We start from the raw sequence: 17495 nt of genomic DNA on the forward strand, positions 1-17495 counted from the left end.
GAAAGACAAGGGTGGAAAGGTGAAAAAAGAAGGGGGGATAACATAACACCACAGATGTTTCTCTTCCCCTTCTCCAGGGCCCCCCTTGTTCCTTCCTCAGTTTTTACCTCAAACTGGCACCGCTCCTGAGGGGACCTGCAGTCCCCATACTGACGAGAAAATCAGTAAAATCCGAACAATCCAGGGGCTTTGACACCACTTTAACTGCCATGAACTCATATGGCTATGGATGTGGGGAGTTGTCGGTTCTGTGAGATATTATTTTGGTTTTTTTGATGAGATAGTAGTCCTTCTCTATCGGAGTGAGCTCTGGTTGCCATTTGCCCACTTGGTCCCACCCCCACAACAACTGCCACCACCCTATAAACGCCCAGGCCGGCCCTACATCGCACGGCGCCTAGGGATGGGACTAGGGAAGGGTGAGAACGGTTGCTCGAATGCCCAGCGAGGGCGGTCGCGGCAGATGAGAGTTCGGGCCCGGTGGGGGGACGACGTCGGGGCCCTGCGAAAGACAGGTGAGATGAAGTATAACTGGTGTGATTGTATCTCGGGGAGGGGGTGAGGAGTTGCCTGCACCCCCCCCCCCCCTCAGCGACTGTTTGGGGGGGCCCCCCCCTGGGCAGCAGTTGATGTCCATTGGTACATCAAGTTTTTTGTATGAGGCGTCGGATGGTTCCCCTCCTCCTCCGTGAGCTTCTCCAGGGCCCATGGGACTCCATTGGAGGTATGTTAGGGGAGTAAACTGTATAGCCCCAGGGGGGTGGTGGCGAGAATTCGCGAGGAAGACACAGAAGCTTCTGGGGTTACTTGGGGGGGGTGGTTGGGGGTTGGTGTCGAGAAGAACCACAAACCCCACCAATCAGGGACCAAGTACGACTCTCCACCCGGGGGACCGAGGTGGGTCACCTAAAGGACCTATCTGTACTTTTATAAACCCTATAAAGTAGAGTATTGTAATCTTGATACCTCGTGTATTTGTTCTGTTTTTGTAAATAGATGGGCCTGCCAGGGTGGGTACTCCAGGTCGGTGTTGATAAAAACACCTTTTTCCTGACTCCCAAAATGGTTCTGGGGCGGCTCAAAACAAAAAAAAACTCAAAAAAAAAGTGGGCTCTCTCAAAAAAAACATCGTTTGGAAAAATGGACTGATGAAAATGGAAATGTGGAATGAGTGGTGGAAATTGACCGGAGTGGATGGAATGGAATGGGTGTGATGGACTGTGTGGAACATGCCCCCCCATGCCCTAATTAAAGTGGATCTTGTTGTATGTGATATTGTGGAGGAAGGCGGCCATTTAAAATGTTTTTTACATTTTTGTGGTGGAGGGTGGTGCATGGGGTGAGAGGGAGATGCTGCACAAGCTTCCAATGTCTCTGGGGAACTCAATGCAGGCTCCCTAGCTTCATACAATTGCCACCCTGGTTTATATGATGTTGTACCAAAAATGAATATCCTGATGTCTATACCTCTTCCCTTATTGTGGGAGAGCTTGGAGAAAAACTTATCCATTTCAATTACCACTCCCAGAATTTCCAGCCTTTCTGAGATGATGAGATGTTCTCTAATAAGTAGTGTGATGTGCTTTGAGGTGTAATACCAATATGGGGTGTCTTTGGGCAAGTAGTCCAGTCATACTTCTAGTGTAGAGGATGGAGGATGGCATGGCACCAACCCCCCTCTGAAGAAAGACGTTTGCCACGAAAAATCTTGAAAGGTTTGGCTTAGGTTGTTTGCCATAAGTAAAAAATGTTTTCAGAGGTAACGCAACAACAAAAATTATTGTTGGCAGTCAACCTCATGTAAACTCTGCACTTTGGGTCTGGTTGCACATGAATATTCACCACTTACTGAGCGAGCAGAACGAAGAGACAAGACCAAATCCCCATGATCATACCTAATTTAGACTTGTGGAAATGAATGGGATGTAAATTAGTTAGGACTCTAGGAAGAACAGCAGACTTTAGAGCTGGTTGCATGAATTTGCATGTGTAAATAGCGATCACAGGCTCATCAGACGATAGTCAAGATAGTAATATTTATGTCAACTTAACATCAGCTTTTTTACAGGAGCCATTTGTACACTGGCTGGGAGTTCTCAATAGTTGAATAATCACATATGTGCTTAAATAGGAGAACTTGGCTTTGTATTTTGAGAAATATATCTCCGCACCTTGACCAATACAATGTATGTTTTTCTTAGATAGATGACAGTATAACAACCTTCAGCATATGCTGATTTAGTTAAAAACAATAATAATTCGGGAGGGATACTTTGTTGACACTAAAAGTTACATTTTATGACTCAAAACTGAAGAGATTGTTTCGAAGGAGGAAGAGTATTTGGGTGTGTGTGTGTGTATGTGTGTGTATGATTTGAATATGGATAGGATCTGGGAGAGACCAGGGTTTGAATCCTGCTTGGGCATGAGAACCCACCTCTGTTACAGTGCATATGAATATTGGACTAGGAATCTGGAGACCGGGTTTGACCCTGCTTGGGCATGAGAACCCCCGTAAGCCCTGTTAAGTCACACACTTTAGCCTCAGCGGAAGGAGGACGCGCCCCTATGAAAAAACTCTGCCAGAAAGCCGTGGGGTTAGGTCTCATGGTTGCATTAGACAGAAGGTTGTAGCACACAGAAACAACAAAAATACAGATCTTGTGGCATGTCGGAGCAAAAATGTGTAGAAAAAATGTGGCGAGGGGGAGGGGAATTTCTCTGCATCTCAGTGGAGCATGCTGGCTGTGAATCTTGACAGACCTAGACAAGTCGATCAGATTTGCTGCCTGGGGCAAAGGAGCAAATGCTCTCCCCAACCTCAAGCCAGATGCTAGTACTTAAAAATACTTTGGTTAATTTGGCACCTAGGGCAACACACCCCCTGCTCTTTCCTTTGTGTCACGTAAAAATACAGCAAGAATAATTAAGCAACAATGGCTGGCTCTTTGACCTCCCAAACTGGTTGTCTGAAGACGCTATTTCTCTTGACTCATAGGGGTGGGCCTTGGTCTGATGAAGCAACTAAGTACAACAGCTGGGTCAGTGTTGCCAATTCTGAAAATGAATAATATTTTGATGTTTTTATGCTATGCTAAAATTACAGATCTGTGGTTAGTGAGTGAAAGTTATATTGCAAGTGGAAGCTGCTCTAGTTCTTAGTGGAAAACAGTACCAGTGGGGTGCAAAAGTCTAGATCAGAGCAGGAAACTACTATTTGGACCTAGTTCCTAATCTGGAGATTCGCATGCCGGTGGACACGCTCACTTTGGGATTCGGGAAATTGTAGCCTATTTTCTTTATTTCCAAGCTCTGGGATCATACCTCTTGCTCTTGGGAAGGTATTGTTCTGCTCTAAAGAGAAAATGAGATTATTTTCTGATAAGAATGATGGCAGTTGCATTGCTCACCCCAGAAACTGTGTTCTCTCCATTCCGTGAAGACAAGTGTGCAAATGCTCTTTATGGACACGTCTGGGTGGGGCTGGGATGGGGGTCACTAAGAAGTTTATGTCTTTAAAAGGTTTAACATTCTTTGCCTTTGGTGCCTGAGAGGTAATCTCTCCGAGGAGGGGGCCATCTACAATCACAAGGGGAAATGCCGCACAGACGACCATGTACAGACTTCTTTATGCATACATAATGCACCTAAATGGATTCCGTTTGTGCAAAGGCATTCACACATGCCAGATGTTCTATGCACCATATACCGTGCTTGTCTGCTATTTCCTGACAGTCTGTTTGATATGGAGAGACTTGAAGGCACACAACCACCACCATTTTTAACTACATTCACAACTGCACCTTGAAAAACACAGAGGAAAGGTTTTTAAAGTACAGTGGACCTTTGGTACTTGGTGGGGTTTGCTTCCAGACCCCCGTAGATACCTAAAATTATGAATGCTCAAGTCCCATTAAATAAAGGCTATTGAATAGTGTGTCTCTTATATAAAATGGCAAAATCCAGGTTTGCTCTTGGCATCCACCAGAGTTTGCTTCCAGAACCTCCATGGATACCAAAATTTATGGATGCTAAACTCCTATTAAATACTGCAGCATAGTAAAATAGTGTCTATTACATAAAATGGCAAAATCCAGGTTTGTTTTTTGGGATTCATATATTTTAAAAAATATTTTCAAGCTATGCATGTTTGAATCCATGGATACAGAATCCGTGGGTACAGAGGGCCAATTGAAGTACCCCCAGGTCTAGAAAAAGCTTGCAAATCTTTTTGCAAGAGAAGATGGCATCCTGTTTTTTGGAACACTACACAGATGTGAGCGTCCAACTCCTTTGCATCCAAGTGCGACACCAAACACAAATGACACATGCGCATTGCTTGAGATGTCGTCCCTCCTTGGCTTCTTCACTCTTGCTCACTTTGGTTCGATGCCCTGTCTCCCCTGTTTAGTATCCCCCCACCCATCCAAACCTCCTGCTACCCCCATCCTGTGAATCCCAGCAGCAAGTGAAATTGGCATTTGGCACTAGGAAGGCCCCTTTTGTCAACCTTGTTGCCGAGGTAACCATTACTTCAGGATCAAGGCCTGCGCAGGCTAGAGGCCACAAGGAGGGAGTTAGAAAGGAAAGGGGTGTAGAGATAACCCTTCATCTCCTGGATCCTATGAGGTTGCCCCCTGCCCCTTCCAGCAGTCCTTCTTGGTGGGGATAGAAAAGAAAATGTGTTCCACGTCTATTAAAATACAGATTAGTTGCTCTTCACAGTGCTTTGTTTTCACGTTTGGCATGATTCAAGGGTGCTAAAGGATTGAGCATCTTGTTTGCTCCTTGCTTCAGGACTTCAGGGCTTTTGCCTATGGAAAATATCTTGCAAACCTTAATCCACCTCAGTGATTCAAAGATATAGCCGTGTTAGTCTGTAGAATCAGTATATAGAGAGATCTTGTAGCATGTTTGAGACTAACTGAAAGAAAGAAGTTGGCAGCATGACCTTTCCTAGTCTTAAGTCTACTTCCTCATGCATTTGCATCTGGTTGCATCTGAGGAAGTAGACAAGTTTACAAAAGCTCATACTGCCAATTTCTTTCTTTAGTTAGTTTCAAAGGTGCTACCAGATCTCTCTACACATCAGTGATCATGAGTGTGGAGTTAAGATAGTAGTCACTGTTGTGTGCCTTCAAGTCATTTCTGATTTATGGCGACCCTAAAGCAAAGGTAGAGGTTTTCTTGGGCTGAGAATGAGTGACTCACCCAAGGTCACCCAGTGGGTTTCCATTGCAGAGCGGAGAATCGAACCCTCATCTCCAGAGTTGTAGTCCAACCACTCAAACCACTACATCACACTGGCTGTCGGTGGCTGTTTGTTGTTTGTTGTTTTTGTTGTGTGCCTTCAAGTACTTTCTGACTTATGACAACTCTAAGGTGAACCTATCACAGAGTTTTCTGGGGCTGAGAGTATGTGACTTACCCAAGGTCATCCAGTGGGTTTCCATGGCAGAGCAGGGAATCGAATTGTCATCTCCAGACTCACAGTCCAATATTCAAACCACTATACCTTGGTGATGGTTTCTTGTTGTGTGTCTTCAAATCGTTTCCAACTTATGGTGAGCCTAAGTGAATCTTTCATGGGGTTTTCTTGGCAAGATTTGTTCAGAGGAGGTTTGTCATTGCCTTCCCCTGAGGCTGAGACAGTGTGATTTGCCTAAGGTTACCCAGAGAGTTTCAAGGCTGAGCTGGGAATTGAACCCTGGTCTCCAGAGTCATAGTCCAATGTTCAAACTACTACACCAAGCTAGCTCTTGGTGGTTATTACTCCACACTAATTAATCCAGAACAATATGGCAAATGATTCTAAAAATATTATCCAGGAGTAATGCGGGCTTCTTCAAATCCTTATAGCACAAAACCTTCAAATAGTTTTGCTGGAGAAACTGCTTTATAATTTTGCCCCTAAATCTGTGCAAAGGTGATTGTATTTTAATGCCAATCCAGATGTTTGTGAGAATAATATGTCTGAGCCACTCAATCAATTAAGTGTCTAGCAGGCATTCGACCCAGTAACCTGGAGGAGATGACATTCGGTAAATGTGCAAAACAGAATTTAAAACAATGGGACATTTTTAGCTCATCCCATATGCAGACTTTCAAGGAGATGAAAAGAAAAATTCCCAAACGAGAAAGTTACTGTACTGCTCTTCATTTGATTTAGAATCAGTGTACAAGCCATTAAATGACAACTGAAAACATAACGATAAAAGAACAGTTAAAAGTACTTACATCTTAAACCATAACCAAATTTTAAAAAGCCTGTGTGAACAAACATGTTTCAACCTGGTGATGGAAAAATTGCAGTGTGGGTGGCAGACAAGCTCTGGGGAAGGGAGGGCATTCCATAGTCATGACTGGTTTTAATGGGTCTTTTCTAAAGATGACAAAGTCTGGAACCAACCTAATGTGCATTGCTCAGCAATGAAGCTGACGAAGCATGGGAACATAAATTTAATATCTTTTTGAGTCCATAAGGACTAGGAACTTGCTTTAAAACTCAAACATAGACAAATGCTGATGAGGACTACTCATCGTATATCCAACTGGCTCCTGTGACTGTGAGTGGTGAATCTGTCTTGGATTCTAATCCCAATTTTAAAGGGGTTTTCCAAGGTGCTGATTTTAACATTTCTGTAGGATTTAGCACCTTGGGTAGATCCTTTAAAATTTAGATTCACAATCCCATTGCCCTGAAAGTACTGGCTGCCACTGTCCTCAAGCAAGCCTATCACTTTTATTTTCTCCTTGCAGGAACCCAGTGAAGTAGTTTATACTGACAGATAGTGATTTTCTCTAGGTTTTCCAGACAGTTTCGCCACTGATTTAAAATGAGGAATCCCTGGCTTAGCCCTTTCCTCTACTGACACACACACACACACACACTTTTGGAAACTTCAGGGGCCATATTTGAATTCAGGCTGCCCTTTGCCCACTCTTGTGCTACTTAAATGTCAATGGCCCTTTTTACATTTGTTGTTGTTGTTGCTGCTCTGTGTTGTCAAGTCATTTCCAACTTATGGTGATCCTAAAGCAAACCAAACCTATCACAGGGTTTTCTTGGCCAGATTTGTTCAGATGGGAATTTGCTTTTGCCTTCCTCTGAGGCTGAGAGAGTGTGACTTGCCCAAGGTCACCCAGTGGGTTTTTATGGCCAAGTGCGTATTTGAACCCTGGAGCCTTGGCACGTTATTAAGCAAACCTGGCAGGCAAACAATATAATGATAATAATATTTATTACTTATACCCTGCTCTTTTTTTCTTCCTCTGCATGACTGTTCATTCTCTTACAGTTATAAACTGTGGGAGAGGTTTGTAAAAGTATTGTAAAAGTGTCCCATTTGCCAAGCTGAAATAATCTGGCAAAATGATGCTTTTACAACGCTTTTATGAGAATCATGCTGAGGGAGAAAAAAAAAACCAGGCACCTTGTCGTTTGCCTGCCAGGTTTGTTTAATAATGGAATAAGGCTGCTGGTCTCATGGCGATATGGTCCAGGGATTACCTGTTGTGATGACACATTGGGCCTAGTGATGATACATTGAGCATCAACCACAGTTAGGCAGACTATGCCTTTCAAGTAAACAACATACATTAATAAAAATGAATACACTCACACACCATTTCTTTACAAGACAGTGCTCTCATCCTGAGATTCCTCTCCCTTATCTAAAGACAGGAGAAGTGAATTCAGGACTTGAGAGTCAGGGCCAGGCCTTGAGTTCTGTCAATGCTACTTGGAATCTATATTGGGGGGAAAGCAGGATATTCCAGACACTGATGTGGATGGGTTTCAGCTGAGAACATGCCCCCTTCTGTTTCCTGTGATGATTTTGGATGTTTTTGCTCCTTGTGCCTTAAAGTATGTGGAGATCATGAGCACCAAACAAAGTGATCTGGATCGGTATGTGGCTGAAGGCTACAAGGCAGCTCTAACAGAAGAGAGGCGCCGATATTCCTTCCTGGTGGATCGTCAATGTGCTGTTTCCAAACACTTCAGCAACTATCACAGTAAGGTGAGTGGCATCCATCCCACAGAAGAGAGCAACCCTCCACATTTTTCCACCCAATATATGCATTAGAATGAAATTCCCCTTGTTATATTTACTAATTTGTTTGAGGACATTTATACACCTCCTTTCCTCCACAGAGCTCAAGGCAACTAGTGACAAAATATAGGAGGATAACATTAAAAGCATCCTTGCAATTTGGAACAAAAGCCACTAAACACTAACACACAAGAAGAGGTGCAGAAGATAACATTACAACAGCAGCCAAAACATTTTCGATATTTTTCTTTAAAATATTCAACATTCAGAGCTTGACAAAGATTACTTTTTTAGACTAGAGGTCCCAGGGTGCCCCAGCCAACTTTTAGGTCAAAATGTACACATTAAATGCTATCCTTGAAAGGAAGGTCTTCGTCAGCTTTCAGAAAGTCTTTGGGGAAGTGAGATTATGCCCTCCTGGCCTTTGACTGGTAAAGGATACATTCTGCAATTTTTCAGTTACACCATACAAGTGCAGAATTTTGTATGACTGCAGAATTAATCATTTTGAGCCACGTTTGTGTTCTGGGTACAACCGATGACCACAGAGGCCCAGGTTCAAATCCACACTTTGCCATGAAAGTCATTGTTGGATTAGTCAAGATTTCTTAACCTATCCTATTTCACATTGATGTTTTGGAGATACAATTGGGAAAAAGAGAAACATCTAAAATTAAGGAGAGGACAACCATGTTGTACTAGGGGAAAAAAGTAGAGTATAAAGGGGATAAGGAGTGGATCTATGATTAATAATGCTTAACTAGATGTACTAAACTAGAAAATGCTAAACTAGATGTACACCTGAATAGACTGTTGCTGCTGCTGTTGTTGTTGTTGTGTGCCTTCAAATCATTTCTGACATAGGGCAACTTTAAGATGAACTTATAATGGGATTTTCTGGGGCTGAGAGGATGTGACTTACCCAAGGTCACCCAGTGGGTTTCCATGGCTAAGTGGGGAATCGAACCCTGATCTCCAAAGCGTTGTAGTCCAATGCTCATACCACTACACCACACTGGCTGTCAATAGAGGCCTCTCCATCAAATGTACCATTTTAAAAAAATTACAGATAACGTGAACTATGGGTGCTAATTAATACTGAGATGGGAACAGGTTTGGAGGAGAGATTTAATCTTTTCCTCTAGTACTGTAGTCCTAAGGGAAAACTTTCCCTTGAACTCATTGGTTGCTTTCTAGTAAAGTCCTCCTTTGGCAGCAATGGGAGTTTTCTCCCAAAAGCATGAAGTAGCTTTACAGGGAGGATTTTCCTTAGGAGCAGAACATAAGAGAAAAGAGTTAAATTTTCCCTCCACATCTCATATGATTCCCGTAACTATCAACTTCATTGATGCAATTTACATTTTTTTAAAAAAACAACTGTGTGTTAAAGCAAAAATATTCTTTACTTCTAGTTTGGTCTAGGTTTTTACGTCTTAACAGGTATCAACACTGGCTTGTCACAACGTAGCCAAGTCAAGGTGAAATCTTGAAATCAAGGATGGAGAACAGCCTCTGCAGAACTTCATACAGCTTTGCTAATAGACCCAGGTTATCATACAGTCAGACCTCTGTATCCACACATTCTGCATCCTTGAATTCAATCATCCACAGCTTTAAAATTTATATTTTTTAAAATTCTAAAAAGCAAACATTTTTGTGGCTATTTTACATAAGGGATACCATTTTAATATACCGTTGTATATAATGAGGCTTGAACATCCAGAAATTTTGGTATCCACAAGGGGGTCTGGAATCAAGCCCCAGCGGATACCAAGAGCCCTCTGTATTTAAACACATGCCAATTTTACTTTTCAACATTGCCAAGCTTAAGTGAGAGCATGTAGAAGCTGGTTAGCCCAAAGAAATCACAACAATCACTCATTCCTTTCCTCCCCTGCAGGTGCGGGAATTGCTGGCCACCAAGTTGCCCATCTGGCAAACATCGTGCACCCAACCCACTCGCTTACCAGAGCGGGCCTTGGCCTTGGTCAAGCTCACAGCCAATAACCTCTCCAGCGGGGCTCCTGTCCCAGGCACTGACCACCTCCCTGGCTCCAAGATCCTGGAAGAGCTGTCAGAGCTGGGAGCAAATCATGTGAGTGTCTGGCTTGGGAGGGCCAGTGAATTGGCCACTCGCCCCCTCCTTGCTTCATCCTTCATTGTCAACTTTGGCAGGGAGGGGGGATCTAATTTTGGTAACCGGATGGTACAGCAAAATAGCAACTCTTAATCTGCCAGTATGACACTCTGCCAAGTATGACAGGAGGTTCTACGGGAAGAAAGTGAAAGAGTGGGGTGGTTTTGGGCTAGTGTGAGAAATGTTAGATTTTGGGACTACAACACCCAGAATTCCATGGGACATCTGAGTATATAATCCTCAAAAGGTAATATTTCTAGATTCTTGATATCCAAATGGTCTCTCACTTGTTTCTTGCTGTCTCTCTTTCCTTACCATCTTGCCAAATTTGTATAGCGTGCTTCAGTCCAGGAGGTGACCCCACTGCCAAATGGTGATTCACACCGTGGGCGCGGATCTCGGGACTTGGGCCATCCACCAGCTGGCGAACCCTTCACCATCACCTCTGGTCTTCCACCCACACAAACTACTCAAACCCCTCCACAAATGAAGACTGCAGACAGTTATGCCTGCACCCTGCCAATGCCACGCAAGATGTCAATGGAGACCCGTCTTGCAACATTGGGTGAGTCTCCCATGCTGATTCCAACCAGTAATGCATACCAGGGTCTCCATCCCTGTTTATTTTGCACCTGTTAAAAAGGAACTGAATGGGACAGTTCCTTTCCTTAATTGTTCTGGGATTCTGGCATCTGGTTGATCCTGTTCTCATTAAATTCTAGTCAGAAATTCAGACTTTGGAATGCTGGAAAAGAACAGATTCTTTGTGCTGTTCCTGTTCTTTTAAAAAAAAACAACAACAGCTGAGTTACGCAGTTTCACCGTTTCATCCTTTTGGAACTAATGAAGCTAGATGAAAAGATGCAGGATTTACAAAGAAGAGTAATGCTGTTTGAGAGTGTGATGTAAGAAAAGCCAGAATGGAGTAAACAGTATGTGGAGGCACCAAACTGTATTTTGCAGGGAAAAACTAAAGACGAACAGCAGTTTTAAAAACCGGGGAGTTCATTTTTCATGGGGAAAGCATATTTCTTTGGAATCCAACTGCAAAATGGCTTCCATGCCACCAAATTCTACTCTGGATCTTGTACTAGAAATATGCACTCACACAATGTATGGAAGAATCAAGAATCTTAAGACAGATTCCAAATACAAGCCTAGGGTTTTGTTTTCTTTTATTTTTACAAAAATACAAAACCTAAATTGCATTCATACAACACAAGTATGCATCCTGGAGTCTCTTTTGTCCCCAGTAGAAAGCAAAATGTTCTATACCAGGGGGTCACATTTATTTCCTTTTCTGTCCACTGACTGTCCCACCCCTGCTTCTACCCCTACAGTGGAGAACAAAACCCTGCCCCGCATCAGTCCTCTCTCGGTCCTACCTTCCCGTTCTGAACGCCGGAGGGTCCAGGCAATATTCTCACATGCGGCAGGCGAGAACAGCACCCTGCTCAACTTCCAAGAGGGAGATGTTATCATTTTGTTGGTGACTGAGGCACGAGACGGCTGGCATTATGGGGAAAACGAGACAACCAAAATGTGAGTGAGATCCTCACCACTACTGTTTCTGGCTTAAACAAGTCTGTCAGAAGAGTTCCCTTTTTGGGCTACATTTCCCAGAACCCCATAGCCAGTGACAATGCTGGCTAGGGGACTATGGGTGTTGTGGTTTTAAAAGAAGTGATTTTTCTATCTAAAATTGTGTTGCCTTTGGGGATTTATTCTTATCTGTGGGTCTACCTTTGGTGTACCTCAGTTCCATTGTGACTTCTCCCCAAGGGAGAGAGACCAGTAAGTTTGAAGGACATCTATGGATCAACTGTAGCCTAGCTGGTTTGCCTGAAGAAGGTCCAAGATCCCAGGCTAGAGATATGAAGGCCCAGGGGTGAAAACACAACAATTTGGAAAAAGCCTTTTTGCCACCAAAAAAAATAATAATGGAAAATTGGAAGTTGAAAAAAAAAACATAGGTTATGGAATATTTTATTTTGGAGCGATGAAAAAAATGTCTGAAATAACGTGCCCATATATTTATGTCCCCTAAATTATTTCTAATAACTGTGTAGATTTATACATAAGAAAATGTTCACTCTCTGGTCATTGCAATTCTTGGCCTTGGTATCCTTTTCTCAGTTCATTGTAGGGGAACGAATGCTTTATATCTGCCTGACAATGCAGAAGATTAGAAGAGACCATAATTTTCTCTGTTGTACTAAGTTTGACTATTTCTTCTGTTTTTATTGTTTTTTGCCAGCTCCTAATAAAATGGCAAAAGCGAAGAGGTTCCTTAACAGTTCAGGACCTTGTAGTTCAACCTGTAACAAAAGAATTTTTTTAAAGGAGGAATTCCATTTGTAACTATTACTGTGTGAATAAATTGTACTTTTAGTATCCCAAAAATGTATAGCAAATTTATACCAAACAAAATTACATAATTCATTATATAGTTATTTTATGTTCCTAAATTTATCGCAGGCCTGTTTCATTCTGTAAAAGATACTGATGTCATTTTTTAATTTTTTCTGAAAGTTTTTGTTTCTTCCCAGAAAAAAAAAACCAAGGGAAGAGACTAATATTCTGCATCACAGTCCATGATTTGTAACTTACAAATCCATAACTATGTTGCAGTAATGAAACAAAATCCTGTTAATGAATTGCTGGTGCTCCTGGGCACCAGCAAGAGTGGTCCAATGAGCATTGGGCACTCCGGTTGTGCTCTAGCACTTCTAGCCAATTCTGGATGCTCATTGGGGATGCATATTGGGAGGCTCATCCTGTTGAACATTGAACCGTAGTGGATCAGTCACTCATATGACACCTCTATGTTTTCACATCATGGCAATACCTAGGTGAATACAGACAATGTGAGACTACCCAGTTTAGTTTTGTGCACACATAAGGCCATTTACAAAGATATAACTCTCAAGCAGAATGCCAGCCAAAGTTTTATTTCAATGGCTTTAAAATCTCTGGAATTTTCTGGAACTCTCCAGTCAAAAGATCTCAACTAGCAGCAGATAAAAGAGCCAATCTGACATAGTGGTTTGAGTGTTGGATTACGACTCTGGAGGCTAGGATTTGATTCCCATCTCGGACATGAAATCCACTGGATGACCTTGGGCAAGTGACATGCTCTCAGCCTTAGGGAAAAGCAATGGCAAACCTACTCTGAACAACTCTTGCCAAGAATACCCCATGATAGGGTTGCCTTAGGGTTGTCATAAGTCAAAAATTACTTGAAGGTACACAACAGCAGTAGCTGATAATGGGAGATATCTCTCTCTGTAGACAGCATGAGCCACATCCAAGCCACTAGAAGCAATATACAGTTCAAGAAAGATCATTTCCTCTGATTCAGTGAAAGAAAGGTACTTGTGCTCAAAAGACTGGATTGAAGGTACCCAAAGCCATTAGAGTTAAAATCTAAGAGTCCCAGCTAGAGAGTCTTAGACTGTCCTTTGTTTGCCAAATGCCCCACAAGTTCAGGTTCTCTGACAGCTGCCTGCTACTGCTTGTCCTTAACAGGAGCCCTTCATATTCCCCATCTGGAACTTCAAAAGAATAGGAAATGGCTGTATGCCTTTTCCCTTCCTGTTTTAAAAGTCGTTTTCCCACCTCCTCTTCTTTCCCTCTGCAGGAAAGGCTGGTTTCCTTTCTCCTATACTCGGCCATTCCCTACAGCCGAAGGGGCTGACAAAACACTTGGCAGGTAAGGCAGGAGTCTGGATTTGTTGGGGGGGGCAGCTTTTGAGATGAGGCTGGGGCTCCATCTGCACTGCAGAATTAATGCAGTTTCACATCACTTGAACTGCCATGGCTCAGTGCTGTGGAATTCTTGGATTTGTACTTTGTTGGAGCACCAGAGCTCTTTAACTGAGAAGGCTAAATAGCTCACAAAATTGTACCAGTTAAAGTGTTATAAAATTGCATTATTTGATATTTTTCTATTTATAACCAGAAGCAAAAAAATTCGAAAAGCCAAGTCTGCAATTTTTAATTTTAAAAAAAAAGATTTAAGTTTTGTTCCACCTTTCTTTCAACATGAGAAGTAATGTGGCTTATGATATATGCCTTGGGTTCCATACTGAGAAAAAGTGGGATATAAGCAGTTAAAGCAAGTTTTTGGGTGACCTTAGGCCTCACACTAACTACCAGCTTAGCATATCTCACAAGAATTGTTAAGAGGATAAAAATGAAGCCATGTATACCGCTAAGAGGAAAGGCAGGATGTACAGTTAGCAAAGAAATCAAATTTTGAGATGGAGAGGAAAATCTGGCAATTTCAGATGAGGAGGGAAATCTGGCAGGCAAAATCGGTGTACAAAATGGCAGTCTGGCAAGCAAGATGGATCCCTCCATATTTGCGCCCTTGATTTTTACAGATTTAATTATTCGCAGATTTGATTAATATGTTCTCTTTAGAAATCTCTAGATCCTTCAGCATGATTCTGTGGTCAATATTCACCAGAGCTCATGCTGGAGGACCTAGGGATTCCTAGAGAGAACACTTCTTTAGGCATTTGTAGGTCCTCCAGAGCAATTATGTGGTCAATGTCTGGCAGCTGTTGACCACAGTCTTGTACTGGAGGATCTAGATTCCTAGAGAGCTGTTCTCTGAGGTTTAAAAAAGTGTGTTTTTTTATTTGTGGTTTTTCCCACTTTCACAGAGGTTCTGTATCCCTAACCACAGCGAATGTGGAGGGCCCACTGTAGTCTTATCAGACCAAGCATTCTTAACTAAATTCTCCTAGTACCATCCATTGGCATAGCAGATGATGGAACACAATTGGTTGCAGGGAACTTTATGGGTGTGTGTACTGTGCTGTATTTTTTAACTTCATTAGGTTTAAAAATGATTTTATCATTTTTACATTTCAGACAAGATACAATTTTTACCTTGATAGTGTCGCCATAAGCCGGAAATGACTTGAAGGCGTACAACAACAAGGTTTAATATGATACACAAGGTCTAATTGTGGGTTTTTTATTATCAGTTTTTGTAGCTTTTTTAAAACATTTTTTTAAGCCGCCTTGGTTCCTATGCCAGAAGAAAGGCAGGTATAAATTAAACACCCAGACACACAAAAACTGGTACGCAAGACCAGATATTATCCCCTTACTGTTAGCACCGGATAAAACACTAGCAAGGGCTGGCTGTGTCAGAGTTCTTTGCCAATTCTTGGTCTGTAAGGAATTAGTGGAGGAATAAGCTTTGACACAGATTCTCCTAAAAAAGGAGAAGTGGTGGATGGGATAAGAGTGGGAGAAACTGCGGTTTGAAGCTTCAGGGTTCCGATAAAAGTCATGCATTGGCTTAAACCTCCTATTTTCTCTCTTGTACAGTGGTTTCCCCCTCAGCAAGATGAACAGTAACAGCACAGGAAATTTGGACCGAGCTGGGTCTCCATCTGTTGGCATGGATGGTGGGGATGGTCCACGGTATGGGCCTTCACCTCGTGCCAGTGCGCCCCGCCAACGTCCTTACAGTATGTTAAACCCTGACTTGTCACAGGTGAGTTGTCTGTGAGAGAGACAGAGACAGAGAGCGCACACATGCAAGACAAAGGACTTTATCACACTGGCCCTGAAACGGGCCCAGTGTGTTCTAAATGTGCGCGCAGGCGCGCATGGAATGGGATGGGGCCAAGTACCCCATTTTATCGCATGCTGGAATGCCGCCTTTGCCGCCGGGCGTTCCAGTTGCATCCCAGTCCCGTTCTAGAGGGCACCATTTCTGAGAACTGTTTCTAAGCATTCTCAGAAATGGTGTCCTCTGGGACAGAACGGGGACGCAACTGGAACGCCTGGCAACAAAGGCAGTGTTCCAGCGTGTGATAAAATTGGGTTCTTGGCCCCATCCCGTTCTGTGCACGCCCATGCGCGCACACACTTAGAACGCAATGAGCCCATTTCAGGGCCAGTGCGATAAAGTCCAAAGACTCTATTTGTGCCTTTTACATGTTTCTGTACTGACACCCAGTGGTCAAAGTCCAATAAGCAACATTTATTGAAGAGATTGGCAACACAAGCTTTCATAGGTTCCTCTTGCCTCGGAAATGCACGTCCATCATTCATATTCACACCCCAATGTTACCGCCTTGGAAAACCGACTTCAAAATGATTCAAATCCATTTCAAAGGAAGCACCGCCTTTTCTATACCTTGATATTTGCCCTAGAGTTGAAATTCCCCATAAATACTGGTGTTTTTCCTTTGTTTCCTCAGCTTAGACTAGTAATAAGCATACATCCTGCCAGTTTACTGAGTTAGCTCCTCTTTTACTCGCCTACCTCCATTTGCTTTGGGAGCGTTTGAGTTCCTTTGGCATCTCCAGACCCATAATAAGCTGAGCAAGTATCCATTCAGTTATAGTAATCATGTTAGTTTGGCTCCTTTCTCACTCCCAGATGCAAGGAGGTGAGCTCGGGTGGGTCACACTCTCTTGGCTTCAGGGGAAGAGAAGGGTAAACCTCTTCTAAAGAAATCCCTCTCCCATTAATCCCCAAGCCGGGCTGCCTGGGCTGCTGCTTGCATCACAGATGATTGGCAGGCAATGTGAAGCGGCACAGCACTAGTGGGGAACGACAAAAAGGGCAAAAATAAAAACGATTACAAGGGGCTTATAAAAGATCTGCTTTCATAGTGGGGATTACACCAGAGGCAAATCGATTCCCCAAACTGAAGCAGAAGTGCTTCGCCGATCAAATTATAAAGTGAGTGGTAATGGGCCCCCTGAGTCTTAGTCCAATACTTAAAACAGTACACCACACTGGGTCTCATAGGGCCCAAACAGACAAGCCAAAATAAAGCTGCTCCTGGTCACTTTGGAAGTATGCTGTTTAAATTACGGATGTGTCCTAAGTGGCCAGAAGTTGTGCCAAAGCCACGCTCCAGTCCTAAGAACCAGAATGCAGCTTTGGCGCAGCTTCTGTACTCTTAAGATGCATGTGTCATTTAAACAGTATGCCTCCAAAGTGACCCAAAGCAGCTTTATTTTGGCCTGTCTGTTCGGGCCCATAGTTTGTTTACTTAGGTAAGTGATAAAGTAACAAACATATATCTGAGTCTATGGACCTGTTACATTAATGGAAAATATTCTCTAGCATCTGAATGCCCTTCTTTTTTGTCTTCCTTTCAAGCTAGCAAATGAGTTTGGGAGTCCAACATCTTCTCCTTCAAGGTAAGACAACTCGCTATTTGTCCAGAGTCCTCTGTTTACCTGTGAGACCACCTTTGGCCTCCACTCTGAAATCATCTGGTCAATCTTGAGATGAACCAGTTTCACAGGACTGACCCATACTG

The 17495-nt window shown here is 42.9% G+C and overlaps 1 protein-coding gene across 2 annotated transcripts in view; it reads left to right on the forward strand.

Moving 5' to 3' along the window:
• Positions 1–17495, forward strand: part of LOC121934714 (brain-specific angiogenesis inhibitor 1-associated protein 2-like) — a 50702-nt gene that overhangs the window by 28722 nt on the left and 4485 nt on the right. For both annotated transcript variants that reach the window (XM_042475487.1, XM_042475486.1), the window contains 7 exons: positions 7869–8021; positions 9955–10149; positions 10528–10756; positions 11532–11733; positions 13832–13903; positions 15538–15706; positions 17333–17373. In XM_042475487.1, coding sequence (XP_042331421.1) covers positions 7869–8021; positions 9955–10149; positions 10528–10756; positions 11532–11733; positions 13832–13903; positions 15538–15706; positions 17333–17373 — 1061 coding nt within the window. The remainder of the gene's footprint in view (positions 1–7868; positions 8022–9954; positions 10150–10527; positions 10757–11531; positions 11734–13831; positions 13904–15537; positions 15707–17332; positions 17374–17495) is intronic.

The sequence above is a fragment of the Sceloporus undulatus genome, chromosome 6, assembly GCF_019175285.1.
Source record: "Sceloporus undulatus isolate JIND9_A2432 ecotype Alabama chromosome 6, SceUnd_v1.1, whole genome shotgun sequence".
In the NCBI taxonomy this organism is placed as follows: Eukaryota; Metazoa; Chordata; class Lepidosauria; order Squamata; family Phrynosomatidae; genus Sceloporus; species Sceloporus undulatus.